Source organism: Suillus fuscotomentosus (assembly GCF_016647785.1).
Source record: "Suillus fuscotomentosus strain FC203 chromosome Unknown F5891scaffold_7, whole genome shotgun sequence".
In the NCBI taxonomy this organism is placed as follows: domain Eukaryota; kingdom Fungi; phylum Basidiomycota; class Agaricomycetes; order Boletales; family Suillaceae; genus Suillus; species Suillus fuscotomentosus.
In genome coordinates, this window is record NW_024539519.1 from 60,019 (window position 1) to 80,153 (window position 20,135).

The 20,135-nt window shown below is 44.8% G+C and overlaps 5 protein-coding genes across 5 annotated transcripts; 2 read left to right on the forward strand and 3 right to left on the reverse strand.

The window, feature by feature from the left end:
* Positions 1-1,119: 1,119 nt before the first annotated feature.
* On the reverse strand, positions 1,120-1,581 carry F5891DRAFT_903824 (uncharacterized protein; the record flags this gene model as incomplete). The annotated part of the gene is made up of 2 exons (XM_041373513.1): positions 1,120-1,391; positions 1,467-1,581. Coding segments are annotated over 2 exons (387 nt in total), but the record flags the coding sequence as incomplete, so codon positions are not given.
* Positions 1,582-2,247: 666 nt separating this feature from the next.
* On the reverse strand, positions 2,248-8,794 carry F5891DRAFT_1183129 (uncharacterized protein; the record flags this gene model as incomplete). The annotated part of the gene is made up of 13 exons (XM_041366248.1): positions 2,248-2,628; positions 3,655-3,933; positions 4,093-4,285; positions 4,339-4,445; positions 5,316-5,468; positions 5,517-6,380; positions 6,895-7,047; positions 7,097-7,144; positions 7,932-8,120; positions 8,168-8,308; positions 8,356-8,466; positions 8,522-8,611; positions 8,666-8,794. 13 exons carry the CDS (start codon positions 8,792-8,794, stop codon positions 2,248-2,250), a joined length of 2,838 nt encoding a protein of 945 aa, XP_041230767.1.
* Positions 8,795-9,007: 213 nt separating this feature from the next.
* On the reverse strand, positions 9,008-9,876 carry F5891DRAFT_1183130 (uncharacterized protein; the record flags this gene model as incomplete). Its single annotated transcript, XM_041366249.1, has 3 exons — positions 9,008-9,133; positions 9,180-9,272; positions 9,319-9,876. The coding sequence occupies 3 exons, from the start codon at positions 9,874-9,876 to the stop codon at positions 9,008-9,010; spliced, it is 777 nt and encodes a 258-aa protein (XP_041230768.1).
* Positions 9,877-10,158: 282 nt separating this feature from the next.
* On the forward strand, positions 10,159-11,290 carry F5891DRAFT_943835 (uncharacterized protein; the record flags this gene model as incomplete). The annotated part of the gene is made up of 2 exons (XM_041374507.1): positions 10,159-10,538; positions 10,639-11,290. Coding segments are annotated over 2 exons (1,032 nt in total), but the record flags the coding sequence as incomplete, so codon positions are not given.
* A 3,233-nt stretch (positions 11,291-14,523) lies between these two features.
* On the forward strand, positions 14,524-17,383 carry F5891DRAFT_1183133 (uncharacterized protein; the record flags this gene model as incomplete). The annotated part of the gene is made up of 8 exons (XM_041366250.1): positions 14,524-14,769; positions 14,821-14,998; positions 15,169-15,776; positions 15,832-15,912; positions 15,962-16,390; positions 16,436-16,641; positions 16,692-17,014; positions 17,064-17,383. 8 exons carry the CDS (start codon positions 14,524-14,526, stop codon positions 17,381-17,383), a joined length of 2,391 nt encoding a protein of 796 aa, XP_041230770.1.
* Positions 17,384-20,135: the final 2,752 nt, after the last annotated feature.

The following is a 20,135-nucleotide window of genomic DNA, read 5'->3' on the forward strand; positions in this document are numbered from 1 at the left end:
TCCTTGCCCATGGAGTTGAGGGTATCAACTCGGCATCAAGCAAGGGTCGTGAAGGGTAGTCTTGTCGAACTATCTTGTTTGATAGGAGTATCGACGATAGGAGTAGCTAGTGAATCCAGCACGACAGGCTGTGCTAGTGTTGGAGGGGTGATGTTCCCTTCAGCTGCAGAACTATCCTGTTGGACAGTAGCGGAGGCAAGCTGCGAACCCTGCATGGCAAACTGCACTGGAATTATTTCTGCATTTACTGCAGCAGGGGTGACAATCCCATCACCTGTAGTAGGGCGATGCAGGTCACCAAGACTCATGATATTTGATACAATAATATGTACAGGTATGTATAGTGTATATGCTAGTAAAACATTATCTTATGTATATATGTGGGTATGGGTATGGGTATAGGGAACGGCAAAAAACCGGACTGCGTTTGTGTGCGCCTACAGTATGTGTTGTATGAGAAAGAGAAAAAGGAACAAGAAACAACATGACACAGTTTATATAGGGAATGAAACTCAGTCCGGATTTTCCCAGACAATGATGCAAGTGGTATAATTAGCACATTGATTTTTCATATTAATTGACAGTACTTACTGTTCACCAAGCTGCTACTCACTGCGGCAGTCCGGGTAGATATCAGTAGTGCGAAGGCGTAAATCTGAAATGTGTAGATCTATTAAGTTAGAGCAAGTCAGGTAGGCAGTGATATGGAAACTACAATGTATGCATCAGAAAAGCTTAGCGCCCGCTTCAAACGTGACAAACAACTTTTTAAGTTAGATACCATGCAGAGCAAACTATGTGTTATGTATGTATTGAATCAAGAAAAAGAAAGCAAGAACAAAACACCTAGGTGAATGCCCACAAAGTTCAGCGCCCACTTCTCCTGACATGTATGTCGCCTTGATGGCTCTTTTTATCACTGTAGTATGTGGACAGACACCTTGCGTCAAGCTATATAGCAGTGGATATTGTTTTTTGGCATGATTCAATCCTATTAATCGTGAGTTGACATCACAATTGTCAGATAGAGAGAATGCACCCTGACTCAGAGATACAACAATGATATGCTGTGCAGAAAAGTTCCATCTTGTGAAATGCGAACACTACCCACTCAGGCATGACAATTGTGAGATGTTGAGTGAGCGCTGACGAGAATAAACGAGCTGGGAAGTGAGGATAATGGAGAAAAGGATCAGAGTGAGAATCTGATGGAAGGTGATGCTGCACGGCGAAACACACTCCTCGCTCTGTTTCAAAAATATACTTAATGGTCCCTGGTATTGGTTGCACATTCCTAAGGCCGTCAGGATAATAAAGAATGAGGCTGTTACCAACATGAGTGGAGTCGCAAGTATAGATAGATCCCTCGTGGAAGGTGCGAGCATGCAAGACTGCCCGCCGAAGTTGAATGAGTTGGCAGAGGTCTTCTGGAATAACTTCTTTTATAGTAGAGGCCATCAGGTGACCTTGACATCCATCACTTGGATTAGCATTGGTCAAGGGAGACACAAATTTGTCAAATAGCCACTTGACCTCTCTAAATACAGGAGGACAAGAGGGACGGTTCAGCCAGTATTTGAGCTTTGCGGCCTTGATGTATGACCTGGAGGAGTGTTGATTCTTGCTGTCCTGCATACCAGCACACCATAAGAAGTTTATCATCGGCAAACAAGTTCAAATATTACCGAAAATGTGATTGCTGGGCAACCACTGTAGCTGCCCAATGAGGTGCTCATATGGGAAGCACCACCATGACCGCACGGGTCCGAAGAGTTGCAGGTAGTCCCAAACGTGCAATGCCATATGACCATTGGTTCGATGGTGTGTATGGGGGTGGATTACTTGCAAATCCCTTATCCACTTGACTATATATGTACGGTATGCATCTGCGCAATCCGTCGTCATGGAGCGCAGACAGGCGATATGAATAGCAGATATGAGGGCCATCGTGTGATCAAGGGTGGCACGATGGCTGTCCGCAATGTCTGTGTTGCGATGTACTGATCCCTCACCCCATAAACTGATTAATGCTATGGGTAAGTATACAGTCGTTAACATGCACCATTTGTCGGCCTTCATGGTCCCAGCTTTTGTTTCCCCAAAGTTATAGGGGACTGATCTCAAGAAAGATGGTGTATCTGTCATCTTGATGACATCAGAAATACGCCGCATAACTTCTGGAGTAACAATGCGTGATTTTGACAACCCAGGAGAGAAAGGTCATGTTCGACGCTACAAAGGGATCACTCAATTAAGAGGGTATGAGAATAACACTATTGAAATGCCTACCCAAGCAAGGAGCAATCTGACCCAATGAATTTTGTAGACTTTTTTTCCAGGGTGCATGACCTCTGGCTTGATGCCCAAACCTACAGATACGAACTGAAGACATGCGACCTTCTTCGTTAACAGTCTTCTCTCTAAGTCAACAATGTGATCCTCGATGAGCTCAGGGTCACTTCCCTCGAGGTCAGGAACTGCTTCTGTAAGAAGGCTATGGATTGACTGGACGGCTCTGATGTCTTTCTCATTGAACTCTGGAGGTTTGTGTGAATTAACGTCGAGGAAAGGATGTTCGAAAGCAGGGACAACATCAGACTTGTGATTGGCTGGAGTCAGCTGTGAGACCTAGAAATTCATGGAAATGAGCATGTGCGAGACCCTCCAGGAGGCAATGCATAGTGTCGACCACAATTTGATGAGAGGGATCCCAGTACGATAACCTCCAGAGTGTTGACCATCGCACACTGTGCAATGAAAACAATTTGTTGCACTCAATCAAAGTTTCGGCGTTCTTCCAGAGCTCAGCATAGCGACGAACTTCGTTCTTGTCCCTAAGAACCCAATCTTCAGTCTGGATGTCTGCTCTACCACAAGTCGACCTGTGTCAGCAATGGCAGGCCGTGCAATAAAAGTGACTTGTTGGACCTACCAGCTGGGCAGCCTTTCTCGCCACCAGGGAGGTCACACACAAGACATGCTATAACTGCTGCACATAACTCGACCGGGACTATGTAGAGCTGTGCGGGAATAATGTATGCCACACTCCCAACTTTCTACCATGTCAGTCAACCACGGGATCGAGGAAGTGATTCAGCTCATTGCCTAAGGTTCTGAAGGTCCAGGAATGATGCCAGCTAAATACATGCTCTCAGATTTATACCGAATATCAAGGGGGAGGTTCAGACATGCACATGAGATGATGCTGGTAGAGGTCGAGGCATTTCATTGGAGATTGCCTTCAATGTTGAAAAAATAAACGTTGAGCATGAAAGTGTATCAACCCTCAGTGCCTCTATTGATAAATAGGGATTGCCTGGAAGGACCTTTGAAAGTGCGAAAGAAGTTGGCATCCCAAACATCCTTGATAATATGAGGTGGGCTGCCAATAGACACCAGCAAATCATCGCAAGGCCTATCCATCAACACTTCAAGGTCGGGACAAGACAGCAGTCCAGCGAGGTAGTTGTGAAAGTGGTGATAAAGGAATATTTTGATTGGTTCTAACTTTCCATCAGCAGAGGGCTGCAACAGCAGTTCATCACAAGGACCATCCTTTGGTATCGGACGGTTGAAGCACTTCATGGGATATTGGGCATGACTTGAGTTGAGGCTGGTGGTCGGTCTATAAGTACAGTTGCATGCTGGACAGACCGCATAAGCTGTAGTCTGGCCGTCGAGCTTGAAGTGCGATAGGGCGGTTTCCATAGAGCGTGGGATTTGAGAGAGTGTGTTTTGACGGTGGGACTCAGAGTGAGGGTTCTGAGCCTCCATAGCAAGGCCCAAAATGAGGGCAAGGACTCCCATGAAGAACTCTCCGTGTCTGCGACTGATGCCAAAAATGACGACAGATACAGCCCCTAGGAAGAGGGATATCTGGGCAACTTCATCACAGAGGTCGATTGGCAAGTCAAAATGGTGTGCTTCATGTATCTTAGTCGAAGGGCACAAGCAGGATGAACAGAACTTACACAAATCAAATTAAATCGGCTCAGATGACACAGAAAGCGTGTCTTCCTTGTCACAGAGGAGTTTGTGCATGTCATTACACGACCCCTCTAGCTGACTTCTACAAGAAACGATGCACGAGACCTTGTACTTGACGTTTCTTAGGGCCATCGTGATCACAGCCAGTTCATCTTGGATGGTCTGCATAACATCATGGGAAGTCGCAGAGAAAATTTGGCTGCAAGCCCTATCCATCTGTGACTCTACAACATCCAAAGCTTCTTGAGCCTTTGAGCAGTGTCGCTTCTCAGCAGCCTGAAGAGCTTGGGCAATGTGTCTGGGAATCGACCAAGTTAGGGAATATAAGGTCAGACGAAATACGATGCTCACTGCGTGTCATCTACCGTGAATGTAGCTGCACTGTCCAGAGAATGATAGGCTTGTCCCTTCTCCTGCTGAACTTCTGCACAGGGAATTCCAGAGTTTGCTGTGGCTGTCTGGATTGACGTCAGTTGTCGGTTAATGTGATAGCAAATAACTTGGCAGCAAGATTGTCGACCTGTAAAGCATCAGACTCTAGCTGCTGGCGAGCGAGATGAAGCAAGGATGCTTCACACTCGGACAATAGAGCCAAGTTAGCAGCTTGGAGCAAATGTGCGGTTTTCATAGCGGTGGGTACTTCTTTGCCACCAGGATTCCCAGGCAAGCCGTCTTCTCCAACGTTGCAGCATCGTGCACACCTACAAAGAAATGTGCGGCTAGGCATCTAAATAAATTTCAGATGATGTACTAGCTGCTGTCGATAATCTGACCTTGGAGAAAGATAAAAAAACAAAGGTCAAAAAAGTGCAATGTTACACGCATAAAGTGTCGGGGAACATATAAGGCCTGGATCTCGGGTTGTTATGGGCGATGCCAAATTACAAGGAGCTACATATTTGAGACATAGGTGCCAAATCAGCATAAATTACAATTCCTGAGGATGCAGGCTTACTTGGCACTTAGATTTGCTTTGAGCGAACACTTGTATTTTGTTCATGATCAATACAAGAACGACTTTTTCTGCTAATTTTTGCTCATGATATAAATTACTACGACTAAGTTACGACAGTACAGTACATCGAAATCAGAAAGAAAAGTTGATCGCCAAATGAGGACACACCTAAATACTGAATGACTACATATCAAACTCTGCCAGCATTTGCCGCTCAACGCTGTTACAGTGTACTACAAATTCTAGTGCCTAAAAGATCAAGTGTTATGTGATGTATACAAATATATAAGCTATTTTTTTCAGTGCTGTGGTTCCACTGCATTGCATGTGTGAGGAAATGATTAAATTATGATTAAATTACAAGAGTTCTCACCTGGTGAGACCTGCAGATCCACAGCCAGTTCGACATCGCCTGGAGCAAAGCTACGCATAATGTCGACAAGATCCCGGCAGCAGTAGCCGAGTAACCTTGCAAAGTAACACACTTGACTTGAGGAAGGGCTTGAATCCAAGCTGCAGATAGTGCCTATGCTCACGATTAGTATTGAAAAAGTGCTGTAACAAGAATACATACCAACAAATCACTTGTAGCACATCTGGCTGAACCATCTGAGCAGTCAATCACTAAGTGTTTGATGCGGACCATCGAACGGGTGCCTGACCAACACATCATCACTGCACTAGAATGACTATTAGGTAGGGAAAGGAGGAGATATCCGATGCTGTCACAATGGCCAACACACTGTAAAATGGAAGTGATGTAGTCAGGCGATGCATCATGAGCTTGTAAGGAAATGTGAAGGCAGGTGAGGTTTTGTTGTTTACGATGACTCTGAAGGATTGGAAGGAGATGTGACAAGGGTCCGTCCAGGGTAGACAGAGAAAGAATGAAAGGTTTGGTAACTCGATTAGCCCTCCAGGGAACACCAGCAGGTCGCGGAATGACACTGAGGTTACTGACAGCAGGCTGACGGACTAGAAAATGAATGAGCGTGGGTGGCGCACAATCAGCATCGACTCGGAGTTCGACAAGTGTTGGGATTGTGAAGTGGTGCATGAGTTTGTCCCAGTGTGCAGCACTGAGCTTGACAGAACTCAGTCGAAGTTTTTCCAAACAGGGGGAAAGACGGATGGTCTGGATTGTGAAAGGAACGATCTTTGGGGAAAAAAACGCCCGTGAAGAAGCCTCAAAGGCTTTCAGGTTGTTTGCACCTATGCACGCCTGGATTCGGGTAAGGCCAGTGATAGACGGCGAGACTGTGCCATCACAGAAACCCATGCATGTCAGTTCTTCGACGCCAGAAGGACAGATATTTTCTAGTAATGCAATCATTTGAGAGAGAACTGGAGAAGTGAGAATGTCGAAGTTCCAAAACAGTGTGATGTATTTTATCAACTTGTGGGGGATGGACTCGAGGAAGTGCGACAATGTGGATATCTGTGAGGATTGCAAATCAGAATCCAGCCAACTCAGCACCATGCACAGTGGACAAAAATTATCCGTTCGTCTCCAAGTTGACAAGACGTCAAAATTTGGCGAGTCCACACGAATGTGAAATAGATTCTTCGGGGAAGTTGGAAAGTCTCTTTGGACAAAGGACAGCGGAGAAGAAACTTGCGTGACAGAACACAGATCTTGTGCTCCTAGAAGTGTGACAGGTAGTGATGAGGATTTCCACAGGTAGAGACCATATGAAGGTCTTGGTGTTGCACGGCTCATAAAGTGTCACATGTTTGATCCCAAAGGGACCTAGTTGAACATCCGCTTGACACTTCATAAAAATGTCAGACTACAATCTGGAATCAGTAAAGATAATTATATATAGCAGTGACTCCATACTGCTTCCCTGAACAACCGCTTCACCATCGGACTGATTAAGTCAGTGTGGTGGTGACTTATTTTTGGCTATAACTTTGTTAACACTGATAAAGATATTTGAAATTAGACATACCGTGATATCAGAATATACCACAACAACTTGACACATGTCGCCTGTAGAATAGGATTCTAGAACACATCGCTTTCGAGGGGTGACCAAGTCACCAAAATCGATTTTGTGCTTCAGGGATGGTGCATCGCTTTCAAGTGTTAGAGCATTGATGTCCTGTGTGTAGAAGTTAAGTCGAACACAATTTTGATACGGAGAATCTCACCTTCGAAGGTCCTAGACTGCCACGGAAGTCAGTCTTTGACATGAAGTCCTGCAATTGTATTGAAGAATGTAAGTCACGAAGAATAGAGATAATATATATATGGGGCACACATCACGACAAGCACTTTTTGGACTGGAGATGCAACTTGTTGAGTTTCCCATCGCAAAGGCAGGAGAAATATGATTGAAGATGACCTTGACGATGTTTTTCTACTTGCTTTAAGTCGCGCAAAGTTGTTGCGCCAGGGACAGGGAACTTATTGTTTAGTTCTGGATGTGGAGAAATCATTGTTTTTTTTCATATTCCTAGAGGATACAGCAGCACTCATGGAAGCAAGTATGGGTACTGGGAGACAATATACCGAATGCAGCCTAAGATGAAGTCTAGACGCAATATCGACTGTTATTGTGAAGTTACGGTGGTCTTAGTGCCACTAGGGTTTGTGACTTGATTCAAAAATTACTGATTTAAAGATTACAAGTCGGAACTTAACTAAATCACAACTCACTCATGCCATGCACATTGTGCAACAAAAAGACTGCACCCCGTAAGGTGCACTTCAATCCATACGCTCAGCCCTACACTTTGAGCAATGAAAGTATTGCACCGACACCTCTAACAAGGACACTTGCCTTATATTTCGACGAGGAAGTGACATTGAATACTGCTGTAAGTAAATATGTCAAGGCTGTGGCCAGCAGTGACTGAAATGGACATTCTCAGCTTGAGTGGATGGGATCCGCTATGTTGATTGACGAAGCCCCTGTACTCAACAGGACAACAGGAAGTCGGCAAGACGTCTCAATGCCAAACATACCAATGTGTCGATACATACATCCAACAAATTAATCTTGGAACTATACTTGGCATCCAAGCGGGTTAATTCAGCTTCATTGTCGGCCAAAAACCTATCTCTTGCTAAATGCATTTCGTGTTCAAATTGAACCTCCTTCTCCACCAATAAGTTTTCTATTTCAGCGTGGCCCTCGTTTTGGGCTTTATGAAGACCAAGTGCCATATTGCTCTGTTAATGCAAGTCAGAATGCTGATATGGGAGTGAAAGAATCTTACCTGAAGCTCTGCTACTTCTTTACGATGGTTCTGGTCCAAGGAGGCGAGGGCATTAGCATTGTCACACTGAAGAGATTGGTTCTGTTGCTGATACTGTACAATGGTCAACTGCATATCTGATTCACGAACATTTGAGGTGACCTGAAATGAGTTAAGTGTGAACGTGAGGGATGTGAGACTATTTGCACCTGCGTGTTGCGTTTCCAGAGTAGAAGATTATGGTTGCTAAAATGTAGCTCACGCACATCTTCACGCAGCTTGAACAACTGATCGACTTCCTTGAGCAAGACTTTATTCAGCTAAATATTTGTTATTTGTTAGTTGACACAAGGAGCTGAATTGGACATTCCTCACCCGCTGCTCATTGTCATCTCTCACCCTATGGACAGACTGCCAAGGATTGTCTAACTCCATCAGACACTCCTTGTTGGAGGAAATAACTGGCTGTGGTAGGTACGTGTGAGTCATTGCTGAGGGATGACAGTCATCATGATCTACACTAGCCAATGTACCACTTGCAGGTGGGTACGTATGGGCTGTGGTTGGAGGAAGCTCGTTGAGAGGGTGTGACTCAATAGCTTCAGGGACCGGATCGTCCGAAGAGAAGAAGGACATTAGATGAGACATCTTGATACAAGAAATTATTCTGCAATTCACAACTTATCTGAGGACGACTTACCTGGTTGTCTAACTGAGTGCAAAAACATTGGTTGTCACCTTAATTCATTCCCAAGTACATACAAGCAAAACCAACTGAACAAAACAGACAATAAGTTCTTATCATGACTGCTTCTGATACATTTGACTACTGCTTCCCAACTCCTTCCGAAATGATGGGGTCTATTGAAATTTACGAGAACCTTTGTGTCGCGCCTTGGCAGGAGTATTTTTTAGCTGCATCTGAATCATATCCCCAACTGGCCAACTCCCATGATAATCAGCCAGTTCTGGAAAATGGCCTAGAGCCTTTTAAGAAGTTAATATCAAGCAGCCATAGCAACCGCAGACATACCTCTTTGTAAACCTGAAGCAAAGCAGCTGGAGCTTGAAGTTTCTTGCTTTTGCCAACATGACAATGCTTCTCGATAGACCAGTGAACATATTCCTAATGTTATGTAAGGATGAAAAAAAATTGATAAGTGCAATCCCACTTTGAGATTTTTGAAGCGCTCAGCATCCCAGTTAAGTGCCTTTTCCAAGTTGTACCCACCACAGCCAGGATGGCCAGCCTCACCCTCTGGTTTGGGGATTTTGGAGTCCTTGGAATCTATGGAGGACAAGGAGGAATATGTTGACACCTTCTCGGACTCGCTGTTCTGTGTGAACTGTTCTGGCGAGAAGGAGACTAATTTGATGACTTTGGGAGTAGGCATGGGAGGAGGGATGGGTGTGATTCCATGGAACATGGTCGTGAAGATGCGGGAAGGAGTAGGACTGCGTCCCCTTAGTGGAAGGGCAGAGAACACTATCTCTTCTTGTGGAGATAACAAGACGAGCGATAACATATGACAAAACATCTCCGTATGATATGTCAGTAATGGAAGGGCCTGGGGAGGACCTTCAGATTCATGAAAGGGGTGACGGGAGTAGAAAATTGAGGCATGACTGACTTTGGAACTGAACAGAGCCAGGAAGATATTTAATGGATGATGGCAATCTGGGCCTAGATCAGAACCCAGCGCCCGCCCAGGGTTGCCTGGTAATGGCATTGTTGTCTTATTGTAAACCACCTTATAAAGGTGTTCAACTCAGTCTTGGCATTTATAACTACCAATGCTTTTCCTATCCACCAACAGCTGCAAAGAATATCGGCTTGAAGGGCACCTCATCAGACACAAGAATCCCATCAATTGCCTAGTGGTTTTGAGCAATGGAAACATGTTGGCAAGCGGGGGTAAGTGGAATATTCAGAATGACATTTACACACTCACCCGAGTACAGGCTCAGATGGCATGAGGATCTGGGACCTCAAACGATGAGTGCAGCTCCCAGCTCCATGTCAAACCCCAGCCATACAAAATCCAGCAGACCCGGTGACCTGTGCATGCTGGATAACTCAGCAAGAAGCAATGCGCGAGACACTATGCTATGGCACAGGGCTGGGTTTCATAAGCATCTGGCAACAGCAAGGGGAAGACTTGAAGGACTTCCACGCAAAAGTATCAAGACGAATTGGGACAGGTAAAGAGATCATGTGTCTTACATATGACCACACCGGGGACGAAACTCGTATTGCAAGTGGAACCCATGACAGACGGGTTCAAGTATGGGCATTTGACTCTAAAGGACCATTGATACCGATCTTCAGTGTTGAGCTGTCCACTACAGTCCCGCACACTGTCCAATTCAAACAAATGGCAAGTAGAAACCTGTGAGTATTCAGGATGTATGACGGCGAAATGTAGGTGCACATGCATACACATTATCAACGAGTTCAATGATGTTTTTTAGACATACACTTCAAGGCTCAGATGGTACTATCGTCGGTACAAACAAGGCTGGACCTATGATGTGAGCATTGGCATCAGACAAGTCAAAATATACTCACCAATTTACCAAAGCAGGCATGCTGCTGTGGACGCCCCTCAAACACTATTCCTAATCGACAACGTGGTTAACGGATTCAGCCTACATCGTTTGGAAGATGGAGCCTGCATCTGTACCTACAATACCAATCCAGTGAAGACATTCCCAAAACAGGTTGTTTTTGGGGACTGGGCTACCCTTGTTGTTGGAGGTAGTGACACAGGAACTATTCGGATTTTCGACAAAAATGATGGTGCCCTTAAGCAAGTATTGCAACATGCAGACAGGGGACGAGTACAAACTGTAATGGTAAGTTATTTCATTGATCAAATGAACGTGAATTTGACCAAGTACAAGACATACGACAGTCCACAACACAGCCTGATTTTTGGAGCAACATCTACCAACGATGCAGAACCGACCATCTCCATCTGGTGTCGCAAACGTGCAATATCACCAAGCGACCGTCCTCTGGGGTCAGAGGTCAAGAATTTTGTACGGGGAATAATCCAGCTAGCTATCGCAATGGCGATAATAGCATATGTTAGTAATATGGTACGTGATATATGTGATGCAAAACACACACTGACTCATTAGAATGCAGTTGATTGAACATTTGTCGGGGATTACATTGCTGGGAAATGCCTGGCGAGAGTATTCAAAATTGGGGGCTGAAACGGCTGACCTAACAAATACTAACATCTGCTCTGTGGTAGAACAATATATTGAGGCACTGAGGGGTGAAGAACTTGAATGTTAAGACCATGCACAAAGGGTAGGACTGATTCTGAGGGGCTTGGCTTCAGCTCGTGCGCTGTGCCCCTTACCCGAGTATGTGCCCTTAATTTCAGATTGGTGTCCGAGGAAAGTCTGAAGACGTCCAAAGGATATCCGAAGGCGCGGGAAACTTCGGAAGGACTTTCCGGACGGGTGCAAGTAACTTCCGGATGAGTGCAGGAAAGTTCCGGAAATTACGATGAGGTTTCGTCCTGATATGGATATGTATAATGGCTACTCGGGACTTGTCCTGAGTAGAAGTAAACAGAGGACAGGCTGCAAGGACAAAGTCCAAAGCAGAATAGGTCCGGAGGACTGTAGGAAAGATCCGGATGAACTTCCGGAAACTATGGAGGATCGGATGAGCGGATGAGTGGAGTATCGGATAAGTGGAGCTCCGGCCTAGGGAGAAACTCCTTAGGCCTGAGATGGATAACAACTAAGTTGGAAGACTAGAACTGATATGAGGACTTAGAGTGAAGACTAGTGCGAGGACTAATATGATATTCAGACTGAGGTACTACAAGACATATACACAAGTTTATATACTAAGAGAAATAACGGAAGGATCAATAAGCAGAGTCTGAGGCTATGTATGAAGCATATGCAAAGGTTAACAAATGCGAGTCGGAAATGAACATAGGTTAATGGATCAGTAAGCATACCGGTAATAGATATAACTGAAACAGCGGAATAGAGGAAATACCGAATAGGCTGTGTATAACGTTATAAGAACAGGAAATGAATCAGGAAGCTTATCTATATCGGATCGGAAGCGGATCTATACATCAGATCGGACCGGATCAGATATGGTCCGGATGAGATGCGTGGATATATAGGATGTGGCATTAGGGCGATGGGACAAGGATGAATGATGCAGGCTAGCTGTGAAGGATAAGGGATCTGGACGTGGACATGCGGATGTGGATGTGCAGAGGTGCAGGGATCCGGATGGGTACTGGAGACATGGATAGCACATCCGAAGGTCCGGATGAGGCGTGGGAATATTATCGGATGTAGGTCCGGAATACGGGATATGACATTGAGAGAGCGCAAAGCTCGGGAACAGATAGGAGACATAGACAAGCGAAGCTTGTAAAGCTGCAAGATATGCTACATGATGTCATTCTCCTCAGAAATTGATCTTGAATTTATCTAAGTACTCACCATGGGTACTGGGGATTCGAAGAGGTGTATTGTTCTGTAGTGATATTTTGAACTTAGGGCGTGAATTACTTCATGTAGATCAGAGTGCGCACTCACATCCGAATTGAGTGTTCCGAAAGCATGACCCGCCTGGGGACACACCGCTGTAGGACTTAGAGTCCTTGTGGCCTTGTAAAGGCTATTTTTGCGTTGTCCCATAGGTTCCCGTGTTGCGTGTGCTAACGTTAACGCAGTGCGCATCTTTTCCGCTATCGGCCGACGGCCGCAGCTCACGCGCGTATATCGGACCATATCAGCTTTTAATTGGCCCTGTCACGCGTCCTTATCCTGTCCTATCCATGTCCTCCGCTGGTCTATCGGTGCGTATTTCACTTGTTTTGGAATAGACTGACCATAGTTCCGACACTAATTCATTTATATCACTATTACTTTTGTCATGGACCCTTATTACCTACAGCCACTACCTACTCAGCTCTGAATAGCGCTTCGGCGCGTCCTCATATATACTTGTACTTACGAATCTCATGTATCTTTTACCTCCCAGAGAGAATCCATCACTCACTTGCATGCAATACCGTCCGAACCAAAGAATCCACAACTTCGTATCAGCTGCCGCGCGTAACTACTGGCCTTTCGCGTTATTCCTAATACTTCACGGCACCCGCATATCTTCCCGCACGGCTGTGCTTTGTCGCACGCCAATGTATCTTCGGCTGCTCACGCTCATTCCGCGCCACGTCAACGGCGGCTTGCTCGCGCTCGCATCACATCGCATCACATTCGCATTTGCGTCCCATCCATTCTCAACCACCCTTACTAGTTTCAGTGATTTCCCTCCACTTTATATAGAGGAATCATTCTCAGTAGCAATCCCCTTGGGCCAAATCATATACTCGTGTCCAGAGGTCTATTTGAGTTTCACCCCACTTCACCTTTTCTTCCCCCTTCACCCCATCTCATCTAGCTATCATTCCTCACACACACCACATGGAACAGGCAGCTTTCATTGAGTGAATCGAGTGAATCACTCCAAGTTGCATTCCAAATCAAATTCTCAAGTCTTACATCATAATCTAATCTATGTGGTACAGTAGGTTATGAACACTTGGAATAGTGAGAGTCCGAAAGGAAACCAAATTATTGAATAGGCACTACCTATATACTGAATGACTACATAATCAAACTCTGCCAGAAATATTGCCCACTTTGCGCCCACTCGACAATCTGGAAAGTTCTGCTGAATTAGCATTGCGAACTGAGTTTTAATATGTAAGTCATTCTGTATTTATGGCTGCATGTTTCCAAAATGGTCTTTTTTCTGATTCCTGTAATGTGAATACGTAGCATAGTGTAGAAGTGTAGTGCGGAAGTCTGAGTCACTGTATACATCCACCCACTCATTACACTATTTACTAGTAGTAGTGGGCTGCTAGGACTTGACAATTAAAGACAAAAAACAGTGCTATGGTCCACAATACCTTCAACACAATAGACAATTTGCGGTGTCCACCATTTACCATCCACAATCTCAATCACACCTGCTGCTCTAGCTGTTCACTATAAATACTGATCTCGTGCCTTCATGGTTTTCTTTCCACTACTATCACCTCAATATGACAGACTTTGTGTAGACTACTAAATAAGTGAATATAGTGTGTAGTGTTCTAAGTTTACTTGTGATACTATGCTGAACTCTAGACTATAGAAACCATGTCCAAACGTGCTGCATCCAATGACGATGCACCCACTCCAAAGCGCATCAAAATTAATGACGGTAAGTAGCAATATGATGTTCCTGATATCATTATTCATGAGCAAACACAGGGAATCAGACAGCACCACTGGCGGATAAGCGTGCATAGGCAATTTTGGAGCAGTTCCTTACGATGGACATGACGTACACTCAGATGGAAGAAGCCCTTTCATTGTACCTCGGCAATCGATATTCTGCGGACGATTGGAAGGAATCCCAAGATGCACTATTTTCTGGTGACGGTGATGACAACCTTGCTTTGAGAAATCTTTGTGCTGTGAAGGCAAAGCACATACCCTCAGCGTCTGCTTCCAGTGATTCTTCCGTGGCCGACGGACCGTCCAGTGCGCGCGTCCAAAGTTCGCGTAAACCGGCCAAAGTAAGCAAAATAGGATTACTCTGATACCCTCTTATGCTAATGAATCTCTAGTTAAAAAATCCCTACCTTGATCTGGCCGCAGAGGAGGATGATGATGAGGAGGAGGATGACCACAACCATAATGGCCCCTCTGGGTCATGGAAGGTTACATCCTTGCCAGGATCATCATTGGCTGCTAGGTTTGCCACTGCCATTGATAACATCACGCATAGATTCGAGACGACACAGCGTAGCTCATCGCAAAATTGCCAGAATATTCCCTCCTCGATATCTGACTTGATCCCTTTGAGAAGTTCAACTGAGCTGCAGGGCGGGAGGATGTATCTTCTTCATGTCCACCATAAGTTTTTCTATTGATTTAATGATGTTCTTCACTCATTCTTCACTCATTGATCACAGGAAGTGTTACGGATTATATTGCTACACACCTTCGGAAGAAATGTTTCATCGTTAAGGTGTCAGCTTGGATACCCGGTCAGCTTTACGTGGTTGCAGACAGCCCTAAAACAATCGCAGACTCACTTCCTTCCTTGCTCTACCTCACCGTCAAGCAATATGTTTGTATATCGGATGAGGAACGTGAAGAGGTCGAGCATTCTTACTGCAAGCTTCCCAGCCTGGCCTGGGTGAGGATCAAGCATGGCAAGTATAAGGGCGACATAGCCCAAGTCTTTGATTCCAATCTACCGAACGATGTCATTGCGGTCTTGGTTCCGCCACGGGATTTCCCATACTCCATGCCTCCAAGATCTCGATCCCTACTTGACCGATCCCATCTTCCGAACAGGAACACAGTTTCTAACATCACTCATGGCGGGAAAAATGTAGGATACAAATACAAAGGAGAAAAGTATTATATGGGCCTCCTACTTCACAGCTTCCACCGCGATCGCTTAGAACATGTTGTCTGCCCCCATGCTGACGACATTCAGCTCCATTTACAACCCAGGTGGGAACAGTCATTCCTCAAGAGAACCATGGTTGTGTTTTCGATGCAGTTCTTGCATGTAGGCGACTGCTGCCAAGATCATTCAAGGAGATCTCAGTTCAGAAATCAGGAAGGTCACCTCAACTGGCCACATTATTCAGATGGTAGATGATGTATTTCGTCTTTGTCAAGATGTCTTGAAGGAAGAGGCGAGTGTCTCTTTCCACTTCAGCATTTTGCAAAATCATCTAACACAACCTATAGGTGGAAGTTTCAAAGTACTATCTAGACTGCCATCCTCTGAGCCACACATTGCAAGCACGACTACCAATGCAGCAACTTTTTAAGCCTCCCCCTGATGTTGAATCCATCCAAATCGGGGATTATATAGAAGTGCTTTTTGGGGAGCACATAGGGAAGTGTGGCATCGTGCGTTGGCTGCCCAAAGGAGCAGACAGTCTGTGGTTCCAGGACGGAACATTGAACTTTCCAGTTCCCATTTCATTCATTCGGCGGACCCACCTCCCCCACCTCCAGACATTGCAGTACACAAAAGACAGGGGTTACAATGTTAAACCTGGAGATGTTGTAAGAGTGGTTCGTGGGTCAGAGTATTTGATGAAAGGGGTCGTTCAAAGTGTCAACTTTCCAAAAGCTTGCTTGACCCTACTCTCTGACATTGACCATTTGCTTGTTAGTAATATTTTCCTCAACCTACGCATATCTGACTTTTTCTAGGTTGACGTTCTCATTCCATTCGTGGCAAAAGTATGCAACGCCAACTTTGATTCTTTCAAAAAGGAAATCGGTCAAGAGGTATTTATCATTGGAGGTGACTGTAAGGGCTACCAAGCCACACTGTACAGTGTCGCCTCTGAGACTTGCACCATTGCCATGCATGGGCAGCAGCACATCAAGATCGAACTCAAGGACGTTGCAACCAGGTAAGTGACACGCACATTTCATGGTGGATCAATTGCTTATATGTATTTAGGTACAGAATGAGGTTAAATGGATCGATACTCGAAGGAACAGACATGTTGTCTTTCTGCGAAATGCAGAGAAGATCGTACTTGGCCGCACAACCTCGAAGCGTCACACCCCTACCCAAAAAGGTTCCTTCATCGGTTGCCATCACAGGCACCAGCACGTCGACATCCATGTGGACCACCTGGACCTCCAGCCCCAATGATCAGACCGGTAATCCTTTGCCCGGTGTCAATCCCAACTCTTTGACTACTGAATCTAACCCCTGGACTGTCAATGCTGAAGATACACTAGATAGCATCGATGCTCAAATGGAGAAAGCCAAAGAGGGTGAGTCTCTCTACGAAGGCATTATAACATTCACCTGATTTCATCCTAGGCCCGCTAGCTTGGCTGATGAAGAAGGAATTTTCTTCCAAGCTCAACACACATCACGTGATGTTAAAAGTCTCACCCTCCTTCATGGGAGGCAGGCTACACAACTGGTTTGTGTCGACAGCCTGTCCTGATCTCTTCCTCGGTCTGAATGGACCTGCTCCCAATGGTTGTGTTGCAGTGTTTTGCTCATTGAACAGTGCAGGTGCCGCGATTCAGCACTATCATATACCCGTCACAGATCTGAGCCCAGCCCCTCCCCGCAAAAAAAACAACAGTGCCTTGTTCTGGATGGGAGTCATCGCAGTTCCATTTGTAATGTAGCTAAGTGTAACCTTAAGAAGAACACTGTGGATATTGTAATCGCTCCTTCGACTTCTATTAATCTGTGTTTCGATCAAATCTGTCTTGTAGAACAGGTATGCACAACTATGTGATCATTATTGTACCATACCTGTACTATACCATACTATGTCATTTACCAATAAACACTTGATTCTCTGTTGCACTCTTCTGTGTACCGAATGCCCGACGAATCCCTCATGAACGCCCAATGAATGCCTGCTGAATGTGCAGCCAGTGCCCATGTTATTTTACCATGCAGAAAACTTCACATTTTCTGTATCACATTTCACCATCGGGAAAATTTAAATTTTTAGCCGGAATGAGAATGCTGGCCATTATATAATATTTTACAGAATATTTTCTGCGCTCAAATTTTCCATTTACCAATGGATATAATTGGATTACAACATTTTGTAATCTGCATTTTCATTTTCCTAAGCGGAAAACTTCCAATATTCTTATCTATTTGGACAGGACCTAAAAGTTTTGTCAAAATGTGTTACTTTCTCTGTCAATTCATCATGCACCTAAATGTGTTGTTGTGTCAATGTCGAAATTTAAACTGAAAATCCTTTATTTATCAATCCCATTTTGATTTCAGTCTAGCTTGTAGGAAAATTCAGAAATAGCCAGTGTGTGAGGCCTCTAGATTAAACAAATTGTCAGAAATTTCCAGCGAGCCTTCGAATTCAAGGTAAGACATTTTAAGGGACCCTTTCATATGGTACACTTATAATGCATGTTAATGGTGTATGAAAAAATTTCAAGGCACTTATAATGTCTGTCCAAATCATGTTAAGGCACGTAATGATTAGGGCTGTTCACTGTATGCCATATGACAGGACTTTACAGGGCCGTAATACGGTCACCGTACCTGTACCGTTGGCTGTTTAGACCTTCAGTTGATGGTTACATCAGAAAACCTAGATTTTTCCTGATTTATCTGAGATGTCTGATGAATCTGATATCAGACACTAAAAAGATAAATCAGCACCATCAGCACCATCAGCATACAGTCAGACAGACCTATCAGTCTAATCAGATACTTTAGACATCAAGTAAACAGGCAGATCAGTAATTTTAGATACAACAAAGGTCAAAATCACAGGCCATATGGGCTATCAGCATGGTCAGACAAATCAGACATCAGATTCACAGACATATCAGCTTTATTAGACATCAGACAGTCAGATCATTGAGTAAAGTTTGCTAGAATAGTTTAGAGTCTCAGCGAAGGTGTTAAAGCAACACTATATTGTGATGTACCTAGAATAGTTTAGAGTCTAGGTATGAGTCAGTGTGAGATGTTGCCATGAGCTACAAGACGACATACCTCAGCGAAGGTGTTAAAGCAACACTGAGGTGAAAACAAACGCGGTGTAGAGACTAATATCTCTGTGGCCTTGCAGGGATCTAAAATCCCATTGTTACTATCACTTCCCAACATAGCGCGACTCATATCTCACACAGTGCGCTCAAGCGCCAGCACTCCGGTCGCTCCTTAGTCACGCATCCTCATTTCCGTCTTACGTCCTCCGTCCATCCATTCCATGTCCATTCGGTTCATCAGTGCGTATTCTGATTCTATTTTCATTGATTCTAACATATCTCCGGTGCTTATGGCCATATTTCGTATGTTTTCCGTTATGGACCCTTATTACATATTATCTCGCGTCCGCTTTGCTTCTCGGTTCACTTTAGCGCTTGACAGCGCTTAACATTACTTAGTATATATAGACACGCATAAACTGTGTAATGACTATCTTTTTCTGCCCACACATCGTTGGACTATAAGTCTAAGTTATCCTCTAAAAACTCAAAAGTATCTAAGTACAATACGAGCCCCACCGCCATACATTACTAGAAACTCTGTCCATTAGTATTCTGACTCATTAAGAGTCGCTGCGCTCCACCACCCGCACGCGCACCGCTTCCGCTTAAGCGCGCGCTTCCGTTATAAGTCGCGCGTCGACATCTATCATTGGCCGCTATCGCTCATCAGCACTTCACATTGCCTTCGCTCGCTCGTGCTTCGCTCATCTTCGCGCGCCTTACCAGGCTTGACCAAGTGTCCGGTTTAGTGTTTCCCTCCATTTTATACACCTAGAGGAACCTTCTCAGTAGCAATCCCCTTGGGCCAACGTATATCTTGCTCACCGAGGACTACTTGAGTTATCTCATACCCCCTATATTCACTCACTTCCCATTCCTCTTCTACAGCGGGACACGTATATGTACTTGTATGTTACATAACCATCAGCACCCACTGATGGGAGTCGCAATACTGTATAGTATGTATGTATTTGGTGAAGAAGGTGCCAAGAAGAGAAACAGAGTAAACATGAACACACCCCCTCACCAAGTCACCGACTGAAGACTGGTGGTATGTTTCAAAAACAAAGGACGCGGGAGAGCTTTTGTGAAGATGTCTGCGGTGTTGGAGTGGGTGGGAAGCCACTCGGGCAAGAAAGTGCCACGTTCAATGTGGCCACGGATAAAATGATAGCACACATCAATGTGCTTGGAATGGATATGATTTTGGGCCTCTTTTGAGAGGGAGATGGTGCCAGTGTTGTCAATATAGATGACAATGGGCACAGTAAGCGCGAGATGAAGTTCGTTGAACAAGGACCTGAGCCAGAGCCCCTCCTGGATAACATGAGTGACTGCCATATATTCAGCCTCGGTTGAGGACAACATGTGAGTTGACTGCTTTTTAGATGCATGGGCG